General features: G+C 39.0%; 1 protein-coding gene across 1 annotated transcript in view; it reads left to right on the top strand.

The window, feature by feature from the left end:
- Positions 1-17,403, top strand: part of YWHAE (tyrosine 3-monooxygenase/tryptophan 5-monooxygenase activation protein epsilon) — a 42,710-nt gene that overhangs the window by 17,822 nt on the left and 7,485 nt on the right. The window contains exons 2-4 of the mRNA XM_008147868.3: positions 14,142-14,341; positions 16,351-16,457; positions 17,132-17,338. Of these exons, the coding sequence (XP_008146090.1) occupies positions 14,142-14,341; positions 16,351-16,457; positions 17,132-17,338 (514 nt within the window). The remainder of the gene's footprint in view (positions 1-14,141; positions 14,342-16,350; positions 16,458-17,131; positions 17,339-17,403) is intronic.

Genomic DNA, 17,403 nt, shown 5'->3' on the forward strand with positions numbered 1-17,403 from the left:
GCTAGTGCAGTGTGAGCAGAAATTATGTCTAAGAATATGTGTAACTGTAGAGGCAGTGAAAAACCCTTTCCTGGTTCTATGTTTCTTTCCTTGCTTTTTTGACAAGGGAAGCCTTAAGTGTTAAATGGTCCAACTCCTTGATGGTGGACCCTCACTTAAACATTTGAGTGAGAAAGAAAGCTTTGTTGTGTCAATCCTCTGAGATTTGGGGAGTTTTTTACTTTCCAAGCACACTTATCCTATCCTTTGGGGATACAGAGTTATCTATCACAATTCATGGCTAGTGATTCTTTAGAAAAGGTTTAAAACATGTTTACTGTCTTGTGCTTTCAATTTTGAGATGCTAAGTAGATTATATTTAGGTTTTTTCTGCTTTCCAGAATCTTAGGCAAGGCACATGTTGCTTCAAAATTAATTATTGGTTTCTCTAAAGATGAATAAACTCATCCTTTGGCTGGTATGTTAAATATGTACATGCCATATTAAGAACATTTTGCTTTCATGGCATGCCTTCGAATAGGAATGAATCATAACACTTCACTCCTCTGCGCAAATTTTCCTGAATTCTAAACTACATCTCTTGAGAACTAAGTATTGGGATTTTAAGGGAGATATTTATTTCATTAAGTTCTCTGGCTATCTTGAGCTCTTTTATCTTAGGTCCTTAGTTTTTCCTTTGTCTTCAATCTAGCTTTCTCTCAGTACTATTGCTGGCATAGGTCTGGGTTTCAGTTTTTTATTGGGGACCCAACCCCCCAAATGCAGACATCAGGTTTTCCTTTGCCTGCTGTACTTCTCTATTTCCCTTTCAGCCCAGAAGACACCAAACACACATTTTTACTACATACAGTGCGCAAGAGCCATTCATCTTTTTATTTTTTATTTTGAGAGTATATTTATTAAAGCTTGGGATAATGAAACAAGGAACGGCTTAGGATATAAGAAGCAACAGGAGAGAGCCTAGGAGGGGCTGCTTTGACTCTGTAGAGACGTAATGGGAAAGAAATGTGAGCCAAGGTGGGGCTGCTGTCAGCTTACGGGAAAGTCAGAGAAAAGGGGCCCTTGTCCAGGGGGTTAGCCCAGGACAAGCTGCCACTGCCCATTGCTCCCTTGGGTGCAAGTCTCATGGGGACCCTTAAAGTTTAGGAGAAAGAAAATAAACTCAAAAAGGAGATTTGAGTGGTACCCCAAGGAGGGCATGCCAAGAGCCATTCATCTTTACACAGAGATCCTAGCTCTTGGTATTAACAGTCTTTGAGAATCATAAAATGGGAATATTCCTGAAATCGGAGCAATTGACACTTCCCTTCTAAGTTCACCTTTTATCATCAAAGGGTAAAGTACTTTTTCCCCTCAACACATCAGCAAATGCTTCAATATATTCTCTTGCTATTCTCTTCCAGTGCAGATGGCGCTCAGTGATGCTGAATCTTTTGTATTCATTGTATTCAAGTTTTAGTTACTTTGTGAAAAGTCTATAAGGTAATAGTCATGTGATAGAGAAAAACTCAATGTGAGGGAAAGACGGTGGTGGCATTTTATTGAAAAGTACAGGTCTTACTCAGGTCTTCCTCTTTTGAAGATGTGCTCTCGTTTAATAGAACTATTACATTAATTTATCTTATGGGGTAAAGATTTCTCTATGTCAGCCCAGATGTATGCATATAAAATATATTCTGATAGATCCCAAACTAACCATGTCTGATAACTAATAATTGGTCTAGAGAGATTTTTATTGGGGTGAATTTTATAATTACAAGGTGAAATTTATAGGGAGAGTTTTACAATTTACAGAGATACCCTTTTTCTCCCCTGACTTCATGATAGTGTTGTGTTACCCCTAAGATAACTGCATTCTTTCCATTTGACATACTGATTTGGGAAGCTTGCCTTCATGCAAGCCAGAAATAAATTTGTCTTAAGTTTCTTCTCATGTTGGGTCTTTGAAGAAGTTTTCAATAGTCCCCGGTCAGCTGAAGATTACATTGTTATCATTTTCATGTCTGTCATCTGGATTACTTTTCATTTAGAAAGGGGACTTCAGAACTACACACTTAGTTCATCTTAGTCTTTAAAAAACATTGTGTTTAAATACACATAATTTGCTATCTTAACCATTAAAAAATGTTTTTATTGATTTTAGAGAGAGAGAGGAAGTGGGAGGGAGATAGCTAGAAATATCGATGAGAGAGAAACATCAATCTGCTTGCTGCTGCCTCCTGTACACCTCCTACTGGGAATTATTTCAGCAACTGGGGTATGTGCCCTGAGGGGGAGACCTCTTGGTGTATGAGTTGATGCTCAACCATTGAGCCACACTGGCTGGGCCCATCTTAACAATTTTTAAGTGTACAGTTCAGTGGTATTAAATGCATTCACATTTTTATGCAGCCATCACCACTGTCCATCCCCATAACACTTCTCTTCTTGTAAATCTGAAACTATACTCATAAAACAATAACTCCATTCTCCCCTCCTCTCACCCCCGGCAACCACCATTATACTTTCTGTCTATGATTTTTAACTAAGAATACCTCATGTAAGTGGAATCATACAGTATTTGTTTTTTGTGAGTATTTTCTTTCACTTAGCACAATGTCCTCAAGGGCAGTTCCTGTTGTGGCATATTGCAGAATTTCCTTTTTTTAAAAGACCTTTTGAAATTGATTTTTAGAGGGATAGAAAGGAAAGTTGGGAGAGAAGAAGAGGGAGAGGGAGGGAGGGAGGGAGTGAGAAGCATGGTGTGTGTGTGTGTGTGTGTGTGTGTGTGTGTGTGTGTGTGATTTTGCTTACCCATTTTTCCGTCAATGGACACTGGTTGTTTTCCCCTTTTAGCTATTATGAATAATGCTCCTGTGAACATGAGTGTATAAATATCTCTTCAAGACCCTGCTTTCAATTTTTTTGAGATATATATATATATATATATCAAAATTGAATATAATTGCTGGGTCACATGGTGTTGTGTTTTTAAAAATTTTTGAGGAACCACTATGCTGTTTTACACATAGAGGTACTATTTTACATGCCCACCAACAGGGCACTTTTTTTTTCTCTGTACATCCTAACACTTAGTTTCTGTTTTTTTATTAGTCACCATCTTAATGGATGTGAGGTGGTAGATCATCTTAATGTTTTAGATAGATAAAGGAAAGAGCTTGTTTTTTTTTCCTTAACTGTTTTCCTCTAAATGAGCCATAGCTCTTGATCAAATATGGTTGTTGTATAAAGTGGCATTTTTCTATCCTTTGTACAGATTGCTTTGATGGGCTTATCCTGCCTCCTCCCCCTTTTTTGTACCAGCTAGTCACTTTTTTTATATAAAAGAAGACAAATTATAGCCCTATACTTTCTAACTGTCCTTTATTGATAATCTATAGCAGATGGATCAGTAAGATTATAGTATACTAGATTCTCAGAATATCCCCAAATGCCTTGATTCCTGTACTGTATTATGAGATTGTGTAGGTTCTCCTTTAAGTAATTTCATTTACAGGATTCAATCTCAGATCATATAATACTAGGTACTTCATATTTCAAGTCTGTAGATGCTGTAGTCTTATTAGTTGGGAATATTATGTTAATTTATGGGCACTCTGCTAAAGTGTGATGACATAGGACACATATAGTAAATTCTCTAAATATTTAATGAACAGAGCTCAGACCTTCAGGATGATTCTTCAAGTCTGAAGAGTTATTTAGGGACAGGTATGATGAAATTTTTTTTTTTTTAAATATATTTTATTGATTTTTTACAGAGAGGAAATGAGAGGGAGAGAGAGTTAGAAACATCGATCAGCCGCCTCCTGCACACTCCCTACTGGGGATGTGCCTGCAACCAAGGTACATGCCCTTGACTGGAATCGAACCTGGGACCCTTGAGTCCGCAGGCCGATGCTCTATCCACTGAGCCAAACCGGTCAGGGCAGGTATGATGAAATTTTTAACGGTTCTGCAGCAAAAGGGCCTATTGAAAGTGCTGAGAAAGGACACTAGAATCTCTGGTTCTATCTAGAGGGTATGCTTAAAACAGTTTTTGTTTACTTAGACAGTCAAGCCTGCCAGAATTTATTTCTCACTCTATTTAACATAGTTTGGTCTACGCTCTTAATTCTTTCATCAAGTGTTTGTGGACCCTTTGTAGCATTAAATACTGTGCTCTTTTGGGAATATAAAGACGCCATTCATGGTCTTTTAAGGAAGGTAATATTTGACAGGAAGGAAAACACTGATCCTTACTACAGAGAAATACAAACATAGATTTGAGAGCGCAGGCTTCCTTCACAGAATAAGGGTTTTGAGTTTGATCCAGAGGGGTGAATAGTTTACTAGGCAAAGAGGAAAGGTCATTGGCCAACTGATTGATCAAGATCTTTACAGAACTTTGAATGACTGAACCTTTTTAAGGCAGTGTGTGATGCTGAGGACTTTTTCTTTCCATGGGGGCAATTACCTTCAGTATTCTTGGATTTCAGAATTTGTTTCTGTGAGCACTTGGAAAGTTAGTTGAATGTGGTTAAGAGCTCAGGCACTTAAGTTTGATTGTCTGGATTTGAGTTCTGGTTTTACCACACATTAGCTGTGTGACTTCAGGCAAGTTACTCATAGTTTCAGTTTTCTGTCTTTAAAAGTCAGGATTACATGTTGTAACAGTTGCCAAACATTATTTTCCATGTTGGGAGAAATTATGACCTGGTGTGCTTTGGTATGAGGCACATTAATTATGTCAGCCAGTACAGAGCCTGCTTGTTTTCCCATGGCTGATTCTTAACATTTTGCTTTCATCCTGACCCTGGATCTTATTATAAACTATAGAATTGGGCCTTGTGGTAACTTCTGGTCAGTCTGATAGGGGGACATGGGCCCTTTTTTTAGATCTTGTACTCTTATCTTTTGAAACTCAGCAGAGACTTGTTTTACAATCCTGGGAGAATTAAGTTTACTGGGATGTTGATGTAGAGATATTAGTGGCATGAGAGTTTGTATTCTCTACTAGGCATTGGCAGTAAGTTTATTGGAGATGATGTTGGGGGTGTTAACTTTGTTGGTGGAAAAAATGTATTCTAAGCACAAACCACATTTTCATGCATTAAGCTTTTGTGTCTGTTGTCATTGAAACCATTTATCTTGCATCTGTTCTTTTTTTTAAAAATATATTTTATTGATTTTTTACAGAGAGGAAGAGAGAGGGATAGAGTTAGAAACATCGATGAGAGAGAAACATCGATCAGCTGCCTCTTGCACACCCCCTACTGGGGATGTGCCTGCAACCAAGGTACATGTCCTTAACTGGAATCGAACCTGGGACCCTTGAGTCCGCAGGCCGACGCTCTATCCACTGAGCCAAACCGGTTTCGGCTTGCATCTATTCTTATACAAGCAAACAAAGGGATCCCCATAAAGACGAATTCAAATTTGAGGCAATATGATTAAATCAAAACACAACTCTGGAGTCAGATTGCTTGAGTTTTACTCTACTGAATTTGTGACGTTTGAGCCAGTTTAACCTTCACATTCATTAGTTTCCTTTTATAAAATGGGGCTAATATTAGTACCTGCTTCAAGGTCTGTTGAGAAGATTAAATGCATTTGAACATGCAAAGCATTTGGAACAATGCCTGGCATGAGGTGTTTTATTTGTGAATGAGTTTATTGAATGAGTTGTGTGACTACTTGAAAGAGCAAAAACAGGAACCAAAGCTAAATTAAAATCAAGGTGAAAAACATTTGATTCTCTTTTTGGCAGTCCGCTAACAAATAGAGGCAAGCTGATTTAATGTAATGAATGTGTCATCACTAGGCTGTTATCTCACTATGAAAGAGAAATGACTTGGAACCAGAACCAAACAGGCTGATCAGTAACAGTGGTGATTGTCAGTCACCTACCCATTGGTGCCAAACTATCAGAAGTTCCAGAAATTGTATTTTATTTTTTAAAAAATATATTTTTATTGATTTCAAAGAGGAAGGGAGAGAGATAGAAACATCAATGATGAGAGAGGATCATTGATGGGCTGCCTTCTGCACGCCCACACTGGGGATCAAGCCCGCAACCCTGGCATGTGCACTTGACCGGGAATCGAACCTGGGACCTTTCAGTCCACAGGCCGATGCTCTATCCACTGAGTCAAGCCAGCTAGGGCCAGAAATTGTATTTTACTGCCCAGACTTCATGTACCAACTGCCTGTGTATCCATAAGTAGTGATTTGACCATGAGTCTCAATTCTCTGGTTTATAAGTTATTATCATACCTGCTGTAAACAAGTTTGACAGTCTTCTCCATCTCAGAAATGCTTGGATCACATTGATGAAATAATTGCAGCTAAGATAATATCATGAAATAATAGTTGTGTTGTGAAATTTATGTGAATAAAGTTGGTGTTAACTCTTTGCTGATGGAGGTTTTGAGAGTGTGGTCAGTGTAGACTTTTGGATAAGTCAGAGCTTTCACATAGTTTTGGGGTGTTAAAAGGATAGGGATGACACTAATGTTATAATAGCTTCATTATAGTCATAATTGGTACAAAGTACTGATTATAGAACTTTTAGGGGTAGTAGGAAGGCTCTTTTCTCTTCTGACTCATGCTACTACTATCCCTTAATCTACTACTGTCTTCTGCAATGAAGAAATTTCTGAAGATGAGAAGTTGAGTATTTGCGGTTTTAAAAGTAAATAATTCTTATAACTCAGTAACAAAAGGGCAAATAAATAAATTTTAAAATTGGAAAAGCATATATTTTCTAAAGAATATACACAAATGGCCTAAAGCACCTGAAAAGATGCTCACCATCATTAGCCATCAAGGAAATGCAAATCAAAATCATGAGATACCACTCTTACACCCACTTGGATGCCTATTTTTATTTTATTTTATTTTTTAAATAGATTTTTTATTGATTTCAGAGATCAAGCCGCAACCCCGGGCATGTTCCCTGACTGGGAATCGAACTGTGATCTCATTGTTCATAGATTGTCGCTCAACCACTGAGCCACACCAGCCAGGCAGAACTCAAGTTTCTTGCCTTGTAGCACATAGACCTCTGTTCAGCCACGTTGGCCTGGTTTTAGAGTGATATGTGCAAGAAGTTTGCCCTGCTGATGTTGGTATTCTTTCTCCTTTCATATTTCTTCTGAATTTTCTTTGATAGTTTTTGTTTAAAATCTGTTCTTTTTTTAGGAGTTATCTTTTTGTGTCTTTTAGTGGCATTGGATAGTGGGACTCAAAGAACTGTCATTGAGCATGATGCAGTTCTTCACTAGGGTCTTGGTGCATACTTTTAATTACACAAATGTGTCTACATAAGTAAAAACAGGTTAACTAATTTGTCAAAATTTTAAACATATACATTAGGAAATCCTACTTTATCATATAACTGATTTTCAGCTTTAACGGACACCCCCTCTTCCGAATTAGCCCCTTACATTTTATGGCACAATACTTGGAACCCCGAAGTTCCCTACATCCAGCCTCAAGACACGTATGTACTTAGGCCTCCTTCTTTGAGGGACCAATCTTGGTGTTGGCAGCAGGGTAGCCCAGCTTATATTTTCATTTCTTGCCCTCGGTCTTGTGCCAGTTGTCTTGAGATGCTGATGGCTCCGTGCTGGCTGGAACGAGCTAGAGCTTTACTTTATCAGGTGATGAAAATGTTGTAAAATTGATTGTGGTGATGGTTGCACAGTTCTGTGAATATATTAAAACTGTTGAATTGTACACTTTAAATGGGTGAATTGTATGATATGTGAATTACAGATCAATAAAGCTGTTATTTAATAAAAGTGGATAGCTTCTGCCCTGACTGGTTTGGCTCAGTGGATAGAGAGTCGGCCTTCGGACTCAGGGGTCCTAGGTTAGATTCTGGTCAAGGGCATGTACCTTGGTTGCGGGCGCATACCCAGTGGGGAGTGTGCAGGAGGCGGCTGATCGATGTTTCTCTCTCATCAATGTTTCTGACTATTCCTCTCTGTAAAAAATCAATAAAATATATTTAAAAAAAAAGTGGATAGCTTCTGCTTCTGTAGTTGTACCACAGTCTTTGTGCATTGTCTTATGGCTTGCTAAATGACGGGGATTATATAACTAATTGAATCTGGGATAGTAGAATATCTTTGAATGTTATAAATATATTTTCCCCCTCAACATTTTAAAAAATATTGAATGTACATAAAGCATAAAAATGTGAAGAGAGAGAACCAAGATGGCGGCATAGGTAAAAGCCTGTACTTGCTGCCTCCCACAACCATGTCAAAATTACAACTAACATACAGAACAACTACCATTCAGAACCTCTGGATAGCTGGCTGAAGGGAAGTACTACAACTAGAGAAGTAAGGAAGAAACCACACTGACTCTGGAAGGAGGTGTAGAGGTGCAGAACAGGCTCTTCCGGAACCCACGTGTACTGCTTTTTTAATTGGGAGGGAGATTCCTCTGTGGAGGCCGCTTGGAGGAGCGAGGGGTCCCAGCCCCACACCAGATCCCCAGCCCAGGGTTCCAGAGCTGGGGAAAGAAGTCCCCTAAGGGCAGTAAGAACTCCGGACTGTAATACACAGGTTGCTGGAGACCCAGCTGCTGCTCTTAAAAGGCTGGCACCACGGAATTAACCTACAAGTTCCCGTTTCCTCTGGACTCCAGTGCCGGGCGAGGCCCTGGGGGACCCAGATACATATGGGGAGAAACTGGAATGTCTGGCATTGGGGCAGGAACTCGGGGGCATCTTTCTCCCACATGGAGGTGCTTGCAGTGGTCGTCGTCCCGTGCTGGGACCTCCTGGGTGCAGGGCTGACTGGCAGCCATTTCTGTTTGTTCCACCCTGGTGATTGATTCCCTGAGATGCTGCCCCACCCAATTTACAACCCCACCCAAGCTATGCGCAGTGGCTTTGCATATGAATGGTCTGTTCTTTCTCAGGCTAAAAATCTGTCTAACAAGCTGCAGCTGGGTCAGGGAGCCCCAATCTATCAATAAGACCTGGCACCAGCCTGCCTTGCTTCACAGCTCGGCCTTGTCTGGGCACTTCCAAACCCCATACAAAGAGCAGGAATCTGTAGATCTCTCTGTAGCTCCTGCTGGATGGCCTCAGACAGTGGCTTACTCTGCACCTCCCTGGAGACCCAAGAGCCAGTGTATCCAGTGGTCAGTGTGAGACCATACCAGATTACAACTCTTCACATCCGTAAGCCACACACTCAATGGGCAGACTCTGAGCACCAAAGCCCCACTGAAGCAAGTCCTGCTCCATAGGCTGTCTTTTGCACAGCAGCTCTCCCACTGTAGTCCCCACAGCCAATTGGCCTGGAGGTCAATTCCTCCCAGTGGCACCAACAGCAATCAAGGCTCAAGTACAACAAAACTGCACATAGCTCACAAAGAGATACACCAAGAGTGTCCATCTCAGATGATTGGGGAACAGTAGACTAGAGGATCCTAAGAATCAAATCAATGATTTGAAATACAAGGAAGCAAAAAACATCCAACCAGAAGAGCAAAAAGAAAAAAGGAATCCAAAAATAGGAAGATAGTGTAAAGAACCTCTGGGACAACTTAAGTGTACCAACATCCAAATTAAGGGGGTGCCAGAAGAAGAGAGTGATCAAGATATTGAAAACCTATTTGAAGAAATAATGACAGAAAACTTCCCCTGCCTGGTGAAAGAAATAGACCTACAAGTCCAGGAAGCACAAAGAACCCCAAACGAGGAATCCAAAGAAGACCACAATAAGACACACCATAATTTAAAATGCCAAGGTCAAAAGACAAAGAATCTATTTTTTTAAAAATGTATTTTAAAAATATATATATATTTTATTGATTTTTTACAGAGAGGAAGAGAGAGGGATAGAGAGTTAGAAACATCGATGAGAGAGAAACATCGATCAGCTGCGAGAATCATGGATTGGCTGCCTCCTGCAAGCCCCCCACTGGGGATCGAGCCTAAAACTTGGGCATATTCCCTTGACCAGAATTGAACCTGAGACCCTTCAGTTCACAGGCCTATGCTCTATCCACTGAGCCAAACCGGCTAGAGCCAAAGAGAGAATCTTAAAAGCAGCAAGAGAAAAACAGTTACCGACAAGGGAGTACCCATACGACTGTCAGCTGATTTCTCAACAGAAACTATGCAGGCCAGAAGGGAGTGGCAAGAAATATTCAAAGTGATGAATAGCAAGAACCTACAACCAAGATTACTCTACCCAGCAAAGCTATCATTTAGAATTGAAGGTCAGATAAAGAGCTTCACAGACAAAAAGCTAAGGAGTTCATCACCACCAAACTAGTATTATATGAAATGCTAAAGGGTATTCTTTTTTTAAAAATATATTTTATTGATTTTTTACAGAGAGGAAGAGAGAGGAGAGAGAGAGAGTTAGAAACATCGATGAGAGAGAAACATCGATCAGCTGCCTCCTGCACACCCCCTACTGGGGATGTGCCCGCAACCAAGGTACATGCCCTTGACTAGAATCGAACCTGGGACCTTTTAGTCCGCAGGCCGACGCTCTATCCACTGAGCCAAACCGGTTTCGGCTAAAGGGTATTCTTTAAGAAGAAGGAAAAAGTAAAGATAAAAAATGACAACAAATACATATCTATCAACAATTGAATCTAAAAATCTAATGAATAAAAAAATCTGATGAACAGAATAATAAACTGGTGAATAGAATAGAATTGGGCATGGAAATGGAACAGATTGATAATTCTCAGAGGGAAAGGGTGTGGAGGGGTGCGGGAAGAGATTAGACAAAGATCTTATGCATGTATGAATTACCTATGGACACAGACAATAGGGTGGCGGGGGCCTGGGGTGGGGTGGGAACCGGGTGGAGGGGAGCTATGGGAGGGAAAAAAGGGACATCTGTAATAATTCAACAATAAAGATTAATTAAAAAATGAAAGATCTAAATAATGTGGTATAGTTCCCAGATACATAACATTGTTAACTGCTTGATGGTTTTAGATATTTGTATATAGTTTTTCCACATATAATGTTGCAAAGCCTTAACAATTTTAATTAATGTTCTTGGTCTGGCTGGTGTGGCTCAGTTGGATGGAGCATCATCCTGATTCCTGGTCAGACACATACCCAGGTTGCTGGCTTTGATTTCTGTTCAGGGTGCATGTGGGAGGCAACCGATGTTTCTCTCTTACATCGATGTCTGCTGTTTGTCTCTTCTTTCCTCTCAAATCACTTTATAAAAATAGGTAAACGAAGTACAATATTAAAACCAAGAATTAATGTTCTTTTTGGTGTAGCTAGGTTATTTTTTTCATTGCTTTGGAACAATTTAGAAAAGCGAATTATTGGTTCACTTTTCTAAAAAAAATTTCTATTATAGTTGACATTCAATATTAGTTTTAGGTGTACAATGTAGTGGTTAGACATTTAAGTAACTTACAAATTGAGGCGCCCCTCCCAATAAGCCTAGTAGTACCACCACCCACCTGGCACCATATATAGTTATTACAATACCAGAGGCCTGGGGGTCCCTCGGCCTGGCCTGCGGGATCGGCCCGAAACATGCTCTCTGACAATCCCCCAAGGGGTCCTGGATTGCGAGATGGTTCAGGCTAGGCTGAGGGACCCCATCGGTGTACTGTCGGGGTTGGGGACGGACCCCGGGAGGGCTCCAGGGTGTGTCTGGTCCGTCTTGCTCAGTCCTGATCGGCTGGACTCCAGCAGCAAGCTAACCTACCAGTCGAAGCGTCTGCCCCCTGGTGGTAAGTGCACGTCATAGCAACTGGTCGACGGGTTGACTGTCTGCTCCCTGGTGGTCAGTGCACGTCAAATGTTGAGCAGCCTTAGCATATCATTAGCATACTATGCTTTGATTGGTTGAATGGACAACCAGACACTTAGCATATTAGACTTTTATATTTTTTATTACTTAGGATTATTGACTATTCTCTATGCTATACTTTACAACCCAGTGACTATTTTGTAACTGCCAATTTGTACTTCTTAATCCCATACCCCTTATCACCCAGTCCCCAAACCCCCATCCATCTGGCAACAGTCCTCTGTATCTATGAGTTTGTTTCACTTTTAAGGCATGTTTGATTTTATTTTTTTATGATCAACTATTAAGTATAGAAGTGAGCTTGAAATGTACCCTTTTGCTTCGCTGCCCCTAAATTCAGCTCTTCCTCCCATGAATAGGGCTTAAAAGAATTGGACGTTTTAAATGAATGCTTTCAGGTTCTTCTCTCACAAATTTAGTAGTCTTATTACCATACTCGCAATATACTTTTTTAATTCTTCAGAACTGCATTTAAAAATATTAGTTTATTGAGGTATAATTTATGTATAACATATATCACTTACTGAAATATACAGGTTAGTAAGTTTTGATAAATGTATTAAGTTGTGTAATCACCACAGAACATTTAATTCTACCCTCCTCCCCGCCAAATTTTCTCTTTTATTCCTTTGCACACAAGCCCCACACTTCACTCCCATACTCTGGTAAGCACTTAATTTGCTTTCTGTCTATAGTTGTGTATTTCCTGTAACTTGATTTAAGTTGAACTATACTGTCTTTTTTGGTCTGGCTTTTTAAAAGGTAGTATGATGATTTTGAAATTCATCCGTGTTGCTTTTGAGTATCAGTAATTTATTCCTTTTTTATTTTATTGTTTTTATTTTTTTGGTTAATCCTCACCTGAGGATATTTTTTCCATTGATTTTTGAGAGAGTGGAAGGGAGGGGAGAGACAGAGAGAAGCATCAATGTAAGAGAGATACATCCATTGGTTGCCTCCCACATGTGCCCTGACCTGGACCAGGAATCTAGCCTGCAGCCCTTCAGTCCCGAGGGCCAATGCTCGAACTACTCACTCTAACCACTGAGCAAACTGGATAGGGCAGTAGTGTTTATTCTTTAAAAATGTTTTTATTGATTTTTTTTAGAGAGAGGAAGTGGGGGGCGGGGGAGAGAGAATCATGCTCAACCAACTGAACTACACAGGCCAGAGCTATTCTTTTTTATTCTTGTGTAGTAGTCCATTATATAGATGGGCATTTGGGTTGTTTTCATCTTTTGGCTATTATGAATAAAGATACTGTGAACATTTGTGTAAAAGTCTTTGTGGAGATAAATTTTTATTTCTCTTGGGTAATAGGTAGGAGTGGAATTGCTGAGTTCTTAACGATGGTTAACTGTAAATGAAAACTACTGAACTGTTTTCAAAGATCCTACCATCTTAATATTCCTAATTACTAATATTCCCGAATGGATAACTTTTTGAAACATATTTTTCTGGGATTACACCTAATTTAACATAGCATTAAGCATTGTTCCTTAAGGTGTGCTTATGCTTAGAATATTAATATATGCTAGAGGTGCTTGTTAAAATGTAGATCCTTAGGTCTCATCACCAACATTCTGAATCCGTAAAGTTGGAGAGCCACATGGTAATATGGCATTTAGGTGTTGTTGTTTTTTTTCCTAATACTGTAGTTTTCATTGATATATTAGTGTTGATTGAGCTGTTTCTGGTTCTTTGCATTCACCATGCATTCATTCATTGTATTACCTATTTTTTCCTATAGTACTACTTGGGATCTCCCAAGGCTTATCTGGGCCCCTTTCTTTGCTCGCCACCTAGTGGTGATAAATAGGAATCAACAAAAGTTTTGCCATGAATGAATTCATGAGGTGTGGATCGTGTCCTTAAAGAAGGAAGAATGGGAGCATTCAATGATGGTTGCTTTATTAATGAGTTCCCCTTTGTCCTATGACTGTTATTTTGGGAAATTTTGTATTTAGAAATAATTTATTAGTAAGAAAATACATTTTAGAGCCTGTACATTTTTAATCTTAAACTACTAGCTTAGTTTTACTGGGAAATGAATAGGTATGCATTTCTAGTTACCTTATTTAATATGAGAGAGATTCCTCCAAACCATACTATACTAGGTACTGTTTGACATTGTTCTGACTCCATACAACAGATTCTCTTGCTCTAGGCTCTTAGTTTATTTTACATGCTTTTAGTGTTTTACTCACATTTTGATGATTGCAATTTTTTTGGGTTAATTTTTATGTTTTGTTTTACGTAAGTTTGATAGAAAAAAGATCTACTGTGAAGGGATGTGTTAACAAAACTTTGTAAGGTCTGATTTTTACTTTTCTGTTATAGAAATGGTGGAATCAATGAAGAAAGTAGCAGGGATGGATGTGGAGTTGACAGTTGAAGAAAGAAACCTCCTATCTGTTGCGTATAAAAATGTGATTGGAGCTAGAAGAGCTTCCTGGAGAATAATCAGCAGCATTGAACAGAAAGAAGAAAACAAGGGAGGAGAAGACAAACTAAAAATGATTCGGGAATATCGGCAAATGGTGAGATTGTTATTACATACAAGATATCTTTAAAGAAAGGTGCCCTAGGTGTTGGATATTTTATGAGACTGACAAGCTGCCACTGCGCCAACAGCGCCACTTGTGTTGGGGATTTCAGATCACAGCCTCGGACATTTGTTGTACACATATATAATGTACGTTTTATATTTTAGTGGATTTGCATCTTTTGCTTACCTGGATTAGGAATTATACGCTATACAATATTTTAGGGCAAAAGTGAAGAACTTTTTTCTTTGAAAGCTGCAGAGGGTGGTGTTCAGTTTTGAGAACCATACAAGAAGATAATTAATTTAATCATTTTTATTGTGGTAACTGCAAGATACTTTATAGAGTGACTTGAAATTACCACCTAGTGGTATTTAACAGATACTTGTGTGCCTCTTCCGCACCACACAATTTGCTGGGTACTATGGGTGCAAAGATGAGACTATCCTTATGGATCGTCAGTCTAGTTATTTTTTTAATAGAAAAATATCAGAGGGCATTAGACATTATTCCATGAGGTATTGTTTCATATATATGTGTATATACATTTATGTAATTTTTTTTTTTACTGTGGGTTTTGGTCAAAAAAATTTGATAGCTTTTGATGTAGTGGTTTTCATCCAGAGGGTGATTTTGCTCCTCAGAGGAAATTTATATTTTATTTTTAAAATATATTTTTATTGATTTTTTTTTTTTTACAGAGAGGAAGGGAGAGGGATAGAGAGCTAGAAACATCGGTCAGCTGCCTCCTGCACACCCCCTACTGGGGATGTGCCCGCAACTAAGGTACCTGCCCTTGACCGGAATCGAACCTGGGACCCTTCAGTCCGCAGGCCAACGCTCCATCCACCGAGCCAGACCAGCTAGGGCCTCAGAGGACATTTAGCAGTGTCTAGAGACATTTTTGGTTGTCACAGTTTTGAGGGTGCTACTGGCATATATGGGTAGAGACAGGAATGCTGCTAATCGTAAGTGCTGTACTTAGGACCATCTCCCACAACATATCTAGCCCAAGATGTCAATAGTGCTACTGTTAAGAAACTGATCCTAGTGGGCCCAACTTGTGTGGCTCAGTGGTTGAGTGTGGGCCTGTGGACCAGGAGGTTTGATTTCCCTCCTGGGAATTAGTAGGGAGGCAGCCCATCAATGATTCTCTCTCATTATTGATGTTTCTCTCTCTCCCTCTCCCTTCCTATGACATCAATAAAAGGTATATTAAAAAAGAAAAGAAAAGAAACTGATCCTACTGGAAGAGATAGGCATATAACACAGAGTACAGTGAGAGAAATTACAGAAGCAGACACAAAGTAGCATGGGAAGCGAGTTAGGAGGAAAGGGAAATCCACATTTATAGACTTTCCAGCTCTCCTGGGTACTGTGTTCTGAGTGGGGAGATAAATAATTGTGTAAGATACTGTATTTATCTCATCTTTAAATGATCCCCGGTAAAGAGTAGGTATTATTTCAATTTATAGATGGAAAAACTGAGGTTCTGAGTATAGTACCTCATTAGAAAATTTAATTAATAAAAATGTGCAGCACTTAGAAAGTAGTAATCAGTGTTACTCTTCTGTACCTGAACTGTGAGTTCATTTTTTTTAAAAGCTCTTGCCTATGTGCCTATGTGACTCAGGTTGGAGGTCACCCCGTACATCCAAAGGTGGTGGGTTTGATTCCCAGTCAGGGCACATTCCTAGGTTGTGGGTTCGTTTCCCGGTCCACATGCATGCAGGAGGCAACTAATTTATGTTTATCTCTCCCCCTCCCTCTCCCTCTTCCCCTCACTTGTTCACTCGCTCAGTCCCCCACTCCCTCTTAAAAAAATCAATAAAGTAAATAAATTTTAAAAAAGCCCTTGACTAATAGCACATAGAAATAAGATAATTTCTGTAACCTGAAGATAACTTTTCTCTGCTTTTTGGTTTAATGTGTCTCTCTTCAAAACCAGACGTGATAATTTATAATTTCTTAGACTGAAACAATTTTTTGACTTTTCCCCCCAGGTTGAGACTGAACTAAAGTTAATCTGTTGTGATATTCTGGATGTACTGGACAAACACCTCATTCCAGCAGCTAACACTGGCGAGTCCAAGGTTTTCTATTATAAAATGTAGGTTCTATACTAGAAGGGAAAATGTCAGATTAAATGTTGGCCCTCTTAGAATAATCACTTTTTCTATATAAGCTTTCAATTTTTACATAAGAATAGTTCTTTAATATTGAAAGGATAGTTAATGGGGAGGAGTGATTCTCAAAACTTAAATTAATTTTTGAAATCTCATTTGCAAATTCACTGCTAATGAAATATTAACATTACAGCACTTAAAGATGGTCAGGCTATTCTGTAAAAATGTACTAGGTTTTGCTTTACCTACTTACATTTGTTTGCCTGTGTGAGGTTTTCCCACTAGCAACAGCAAAGCATTATGTAGCTCAATCTTAAAACATTTTTATATGAAAATTTTATTTCATGATTAACAAACTGTTGTGCCCTTCTTTGGAATATTTTTTGTTATTTAATCTAGCCTATCAAGTGATACGTTTTTTGATTTTTTTTTTTGAGGTTTTTAGTTATTTTTTCTAGGATTTTGCTTATATTTGACAGGAAATCTCTAAGGAGGAAAATTAAAGAGATGAGTTAGTCATTCCTGAAAGAGACTATTTAAAAATTACTGAAGTATACCAGTTAATTGTTTAATATATTTTTTACATAGAAATTTTAACAGTTATTTTTCATTTAAAAAGCATTTTTCTAATTCTGGTTTTTGTTTTGTTTTGTTTTAGGAAAGGGGACTACCACAGGTATCTGGCTGAATTTGCCACAGGAAATGACAGGAAGGAGGCTGCAGAGAACAGCCTAGTGGCTTACAAAGCTGCTAGTGATATTGCAATGACAGAACTTCCACCAACACATCCTATTCGCTTAGGTCTTGCTCTCAATTTCTCCGTATTCTACTATGAAATTCTTAATTCCCCTGACCGTGCCTGCAGGTAAGTTATGGAGGAGAACAAAAACTCTCACTATGAAAGGCAAGAAGGTTACAAAGGAGAATAGC

The sequence above is a fragment of the Eptesicus fuscus genome, chromosome 20 (genome assembly GCF_027574615.1).
Source record: "Eptesicus fuscus isolate TK198812 chromosome 20, DD_ASM_mEF_20220401, whole genome shotgun sequence".
In the NCBI taxonomy this organism is placed as follows: domain Eukaryota; kingdom Metazoa; phylum Chordata; class Mammalia; order Chiroptera; family Vespertilionidae; genus Eptesicus; species Eptesicus fuscus.